General features: G+C 37.9%; 1 protein-coding gene across 1 annotated transcript; it reads right to left on the bottom strand.

The window, feature by feature from the left end:
* Positions 1–4,867: 4,867 nt before the first annotated feature.
* Positions 4,868–5,785, bottom strand: LOC104872155 (olfactory receptor 8S1). The gene has a single exon (XM_010638301.1). It carries the CDS (start codon positions 5,783–5,785, stop codon positions 4,868–4,870), a length of 918 nt encoding a protein of 305 aa, XP_010636603.1.
* Positions 5,786–7,138: the final 1,353 nt, after the last annotated feature.

Genomic DNA, 7,138 nt, shown 5'->3' with positions numbered 1-7,138 from the left:
TGGTTATCAAAAAGTATATTGTTCAGTTCTCACATTTATGAAATTCTTAAGAATTCCTTTGCTCTTGATCTCCAGTTTCATTGAAATGTGGCTGATAATATACAGGGGATAACTTCAATTCTTTTGCACTTACTTAAACATGTTCTATGAGTGAGTATGTAGTCTATTTTGGAGAATGACCCATGTGCAGCTGAAAAGAATGTGTATTCTGATTTTGTGGGGTGGAACACTGTGTAGACATCTATCAAGTTCATTTATTCAAGAGTTTGATTGAGTTCTAGTATTTTATTGTTTATTTTTTGTCTAATTGATCTATCTATTTGTCACAGTGGAGTATTGCAGTCCCCCACTATTATTCTAATAATGCTTTTATGATTTTTTTCATGTACCTTAGTATTTGTTTTATATAGTTGGGTGTGCTAGTGTTTTTTTCATATATATTTATGATTGTCATCTCTTCCTCTTGGATTGTTCACTTTAGAAGGATGTAGTTTCCTTCTCTGTTCTTCTTAATCAGTGTTGGTTTGAAATCCCCTTAATCTGAAAGCAGGACAGCTATTCCTGCCTTTTGGAGGGAGGGGAGGGTTCCTGACATATGGAGTATTATTTTCTACCTTTAACTTTCAGTCTATGAGTTTCTTTTTAATTGTGTGTTTCTTGTATGAGGTATATTGTTGGATCTTGCTTCTTGACCCATTCTGCCAGTCTATTTGATTGGTGAATTTTGACCATTAACATTGATGGTTATAGCACATATGCATTGATTTATTCTTATTATGTTTTCTTCTTTTGTTGTATACTCCCCATTTGTGTTTAATTTCTTGTCATGGCTTATAGATTCTTTCTGCTGGGCTTCCTGGTGTTGTGATCCTCATTGTCTTTTCCTGGGATATTTTTAAATTTTTTTGGAGTGCTGGTTTGAGATTCACAAAGTTCCTAATGTGCTCTTTGTCATGAAAGTATCTTATTTATCCATCAATTTTGATAGTTTTGCCTTGTCTCTACTGGGTTGGAGGTTGTTTTCTTTTTGAGCTTGAAATACATCACTCCATGCTTTTCTTGCCTTGTGGGTTTGTGTTGAGAAGTCTTCTGTGATTCTGATGGGCTTTCCTTTGTATGTGATTTGTTTCTTTTCTCTAAGCACTTGCAGAATTTTGATCTTCTATTGGGTTTCTGGAGTCTTAACTGTTATATCACTATGTTCAGATTTTTTTTATCTCACTCCACATGCTTTTCTTGCCTTGTGGGTTTGTGTTGAGAAGTCTTCTGTGATTCTGATGGGCTTTCCTTTGTATGTGATTTGTTTCTTTTCTCTAAGCACTTGCAGAATTTTGATCTTCTATTGGGTTTCTGGAGTCTTAACTGTTATATCACTATGTTCAGATTTTTTTTATCATGGCTAGTTGGATTTCTATATGCTTCGCTTATCTATATGTCAAGTTCTTTTTCACTACTCAGGAAGTTTCCTGACATTACTTCTGTGAACAGATTTTTTATGCTGTTTGCACTCTCCCCTGTTTCTTCATTGACTCCGATCAGTCTTATATTATTCTTCTTTGCATCATCTAGCAGCTGCTGGATTGATTTCCCACAGTCCCCTACTATTTTTAAGAAATGTTTCTCTTTGAGGTCACTAATTGCAATCCTATCTTTTATATTTGAAATTCTTTCCTCACATTGGCTCATTCTGTTGAGCAAACTTTTAACAGAGTTCTTAATCTCCTAGAAATCTTTTTGGATCTGTTTTATGGATTCCATTTGCTTCCTATGTTGGGATTCCATCATGTTCCTCAAGTCTTATATTTTTTTAATCTGTGTCTGCTCTAGATTTCTTAAACATGTACTGTGAGCACAATCTCTGCTGTTATCTGAGAAATTATTTCTGATTTCATTTTTTTCAGGGTCCTCTTTAGTTGCCAGTTCTGGGAGTGCAGGTGGCTGAGTATCAGATTGTTCCATCTTGTTTTCCCTTGGGGGTTGCCTTAGGTGATCTGGAAGTCTGGTTTTGAGACTTGTGTATGTGACTTCTCATTTCAACAGATGGAGGCTGCTGTGCCTTTGCTGAGGCAACTTTTTGCCCACCCAGTGGTCTTCAATTCTCAGCAAGTGGCCTTTTCTCTACTGCTCACCAGTACACCAATTCCTGGGTTCAGAACAATGGCCTTCTGGATCCCTGAGCTGACCTGTTGTCTGGGCAGGCTTCTGCCTGTGGCCTGTGCACACTTGCAATGGTGTCTGGGTGTGCCTTCTGCTGGGTCCCCCACATAGCTATTGTCTTTCAGGGCCTTTGGCTGGGGACTGTGTACCCAAGCTTTTGTTTTCTGTGCAGGCTTCTGGCTAGGGTATCCAGGCACTTATCAATGATTTTGGGGTGAGCTTCTGGCTTTTGCTTGTGTGTCTATATAGTTCTTTTCTAAGCAGGCCTTTGTCTGTGGTTTAAGGTATGGTGGATGAAGCTTGTAGACCTGTGCAGCAATTTTCTCTGTGGGCCTTCAACTTGGGCAGACATGCCCATGCCTCTGGGATCAGGGCAGGGTCCAAGCTAGGATCTGCCTGTGGTTGCACCACTCTGGTCCACAGAGCTGCTGCCCACATATGCACACAATTACAGATTTTATGATAGGCCTCTCCATTTTATATTTTTTGTTAGTACATGTTTATGGTGCATAATGATTACATTCATCATGAGGAGTAGGTACATATATATAACTCATCTACATGCCTATTGTATGATGGATGCTATATAGTAGTAAACAAAAGAGAGTCTTGGTCATCAAAAGGAGCAGAAAAAGCATTTGATAAAATTTCTCACCACTTATCATCAAGAAATGGTTGTAAAAGAACTCTCTTGATTAAAGTTATTCAACCAAAATGGAATATCATTCTTATTGCCAAAACATGAGATGTTTTCTCATTGATTCCAATGAAAAAAAATACCTATAGTATATATCTTGCCCATTAATTATAAAAAGGAGATATATAAAAATTGATAAAATTGCAATAAAAATTATTCTTTATTTAATATGAAATAATTACATGTACTTTAAAACTAGAACTAAGAACATAGCTCAATAAGATTGGTGGATACAAGATTATCATACAAGATACCATAGCATTTCTAGACATTAGAAATAACCAGTGTACTTGGATTTTTAACACAATAGAAACAAAACTAGAAAATATCTGGTAATAATTCTGAGAAAATTTATGTATGACCTTTATCAAAGTAACTTTCCCCAGTGGCAGACCAGTCTTGGTGAATTAAAATGTTGATCATTTGAATAACTACTACTTTCAGTTTCTCACACTAAAGAAACTATTTGGTATTTAAAACATGTGTGTCCTATTTATTTCATTTAAGAATGTTGCCTCAATGTGCATCCATTTAACTATAAATGTCTCTAATTTCTCATTTTTTATGGCTGAGTAGTGCTCCATTTTATTAAACACACACACACACACACACACACACACACACACACACACACACATTTTCTATATCCAGTCTCCTGTTGAAGGGCAATTGGGCTCAATTTAATCCATACAGCTATACCAATCCTCCAATTTCTTTTCATGATCTAAAGCACCTCTGCTGAAATTCTGCTGGTATTTTCCTGGTGTTTGCCACAGACTCCAATTAGAATTTTCTTTGCCATTGGCTGTCTCATGTTTGCTGTTTCACTTCTGCAGCAGTGTGAGGGCTGGGTGGCAAAGCTACTTGTCTGGTAAAGTGGATGAGCTGAGGAACCATCTCATTAGGGGCCATTTCACAGATAGAGATGGTTAACCACTGGATAAATACTTTGAAGCAGGTATCTTATGTGTATTCTCTGTTGAATTGGTCTAGGTGCAATAAAAAATTCCAAATGCCACAATTGTCTATACCTGAAATTCCATTGAATTATCAATATATTTCTTTTAGGTCCTCTCCTTGTTAACTAGAGAGTCTAATTCTGACTTGCTTAAACAAAATAAAATAAGACAACAATAGCAATAAACATTTAAAATGGAGTTCCCTGAGTCCAGGGTAGTGTACTGTATCACAAAGAGGGTCAATTATCAAGCTGATAAATAAAATGGGCTTTGATATGCCTATTTGATTCTAAGTTCTATTCCTTCCCTTACTCTCTGAAATAGGCATACACAAAGCAGTCACACAATATACTTGCTGTGCTATTTAAATGGACTAAAGTATGTAAATAGCTTAAGAGTGCACGACATGACACAAATACCTAATAATATGCTCTTATTATGATTCATGCATATATATCTGGTCTTGAAAGAATAGAATCTAGGATATCTCTAGTGATCTTATTAGCAGGTGCACTAGCATAGTTGCAAAAGAGCTGCAAAAGGAATGGCTGGCCTTTGTCTTTATGAATCTTTCCTCAGCGTTAGAATTCCTAGACAGTGAGCGATCTGACATTAAGCATGCATTCTTTCCTTAAACAGCCATTCTTTCAGGAAGAATATGGCTATGCTTAGGTGGAGGGTGTTGTGGACATGACAGTGAATAGCCTCTCTGGAACTATATTGAACATGCAGACTACTTTCTGGCAAAGCAGTAAAGATAGAATGAATAGGTAGTAAGAATTTCTACAATATTGTATGTAATACTTATACTACTTTTATTTTTTAAAATTCTGGACAAGAGATGTCATCTTTCTATCTTCTGCTAAGTATGACTGCACTGATATTATTCCAAGAAAATAACTTTCTAGTTTTTCTTAAGTATTTTTAAACAAAAAAAATAGATATTTTTAAAGATCCAAATCACTTGAAATTGTCCTTAATATCCAAACACTGTTTATTGCAGTTAAATCCAATTTGGTCATCGTTGTGATTTTGTAGTCTATTACTTGAAAAATTAAAAATAGTTTCTCAACATTCTTCTCACAGCTGCCTTCACCTCCTTGTTCTTCAGGCTGTAGATGAGGGGATTCAGCATGGGAGTTATCACACTGTACTGCAAGGAGAAGATTAACTCTTGAGTGGATCCCGAATTTGGCATGAGATAACGAAGTAATCCAGAGCCATAAAAGAAGACCACCGCAGTGAGGTGGGATGAGCAGGTGGAGAAAGCCTTACTTCTACCTGAGGTGGAGCTGATGTTCAAGATTGTGAACAAAATTCGAATATAGGAAAAAATTATCAGAAGAAAATTTCCTGTGAAATGCAAGAGGCTGGAGCAGAGCAGGGTAGTAAAGCTTGCAGATACATCTGAGCAAGACAAAGGATAGAGAGAGGGCAGCTCACAGATGAAGTGATGAATATTTTGAGCATCACAGAAGTCTAAATTGAGAGCTACAAGGATATTGATGAAAGCATCCATAAAAGCCAAGCCCCACGAGCCCAACACCAACCCTACACACAGCTGTCTGTTCATCACCTGGCCATAGAGCAGAGGAGAACTGATGGCAACATAGCGGTCGTAGGCCATCACAGCGAGTAAGCAGGATTCAGTGCCCCCCGTGGCAAACACAAAGAAGACCTGAGCAAGGCAGCCCTCCACTGAGATGGTTTTCTTCTCAGATAGAAGATTCGCCAACAGCTTAGGCACGGTCACAGAGGAGTGGCAAAGATCCAGGAAAGACAGTTGTCCCAGGAAGAAGTGCATGGGTGTGTGGAGGTGGGAATCAGTCCACACCACCAGCAGCATCATCAGGTTCCCCACCATGGTCAGGAGGTAAATCACCAGGAAGAGTGCAAAGAACAGGGCCTGGATGTGGATGTCAGCAGATAGCCCAAGGAGGATGAACTCGGGGACAATGCTATGGTTTCTCATTGCCTTCAGTACTTTCCTTGGAATGTAAAAAATAAATTGCATGAAACCTTTTGTTGTGCCTAGCAGACATCTAAGTGTTCTAACCCTCTTTTTCTTCACTGAGTTTCACGCCTACTGAAAAATTCATGTTCAGGAATGGTAAACTTCCCTAAGTCTCTAGATTTCCTAAATCCTGTGATAATTATTTCTCCAACAGTCTAACCCCACATCAGTACCATATGCATCCTTATTCTTTCTTAAATACTTTAGAATTTGTTATTATTCATTTATTACCTAAGCTACCTGAGGGTATTTTTTGTTTGTTTGTCTGCTTGTTTGCTTTAGTTACTAGGGAACAAACTCAGGACCTTGTACTTGAGAGGCAGGTGGCAGAACCACTGAGCTAAATCCCCAGGGAGGTAGTTTTAAATATAGTAGAGTGAGATTGCAAGAGGAATAACAGAAAATTGCACCATTGTTGGTGGGAGTGCAGACTGGTGCAACCACTATGGAAATCAATATGGACATACCTCAAAGAGCTGGGACTATAGGTTCCATTTGACCCAGCCATCCTTCTGCTGGGTATCTTTCCAAAACAATTAAAAGGATCATATCACAGTGATATATGTGCACCCATGTTTATAGAGGCACCATTTCTAATAGCTAAAACTTGAAAACAGCCTATTTGCCCATCAGTTGGAAACTGGATAAAGAAGATGTGGTTTTTCTATAAAATAGAATATTACTCAGCCATAAAGAATGAGAAATTTGATTCATTCATAGGAAAATGGATACATATTGAGGATATACTCCTAAGTGAGATAAGTCACACATGTATAAATACTGAATAGTTTCTCTTGTGTGAATAAACTATAATAGTACATAAGATCCTAATGACATAATGGACAATGTGAAACAGGAAGAAAGGGGCTAAAGGTGTAGGGAAAGTGGGAAGGGTAGGGGAAAGCTAATACGGGAAAAGAAAAAATATGAGAAAATGAAAAAATGGAAATAAAGTGTTTGTATAGGATGACAGAGAAGGAGATGAAGGGAAGGCAGGGACAAGGGGAAAATTTTTTTTAAAAAAAAGAAAATTGCAGGCACAGTGTCTCTGAGAGAGGCAAAGTGTCAGAGTTTCAGAGAAGATGTGGAGCATGTCCTTTGGCGGGAGCAGGTTTGCTGCATCCATTAAACATACATGAGGTCAGGAGGTCTGTCATTGGGAAGTAAGCACTTCCCACCCAGTGACTTTTATGCTTTCAATAAATATTTAAGTGGACTCAGTAACAGAAGTGAAAGGGAATAGTGGATCTTTGCAGAGTAGGAACAAAGAGAAGCAGTGAAAAGTAAGGCAGCACAGAGCTACCCCACCTG

Source organism: Fukomys damarensis, unplaced genomic scaffold (genome assembly GCF_012274545.1).
Source record: "Fukomys damarensis isolate Sample0158 unplaced genomic scaffold, DMR_v1.0_HiC HiC_scaffold_15, whole genome shotgun sequence".
NCBI classification, from domain to species: Eukaryota; Metazoa; Chordata; class Mammalia; order Rodentia; family Bathyergidae; genus Fukomys; species Fukomys damarensis.
This window is presented reverse-complemented; position numbering and strand designations above follow the sequence as displayed.

What these genes read in the sequence shown, in the direction of transcription:
- LOC104872155 (XM_010638301.1), bottom strand. Translation starts at nt 5,785, where the DNA reads ATGAGAAACCATAGCATTGTCCCCGAGTTCATCCTCCTTGGGCTATCT.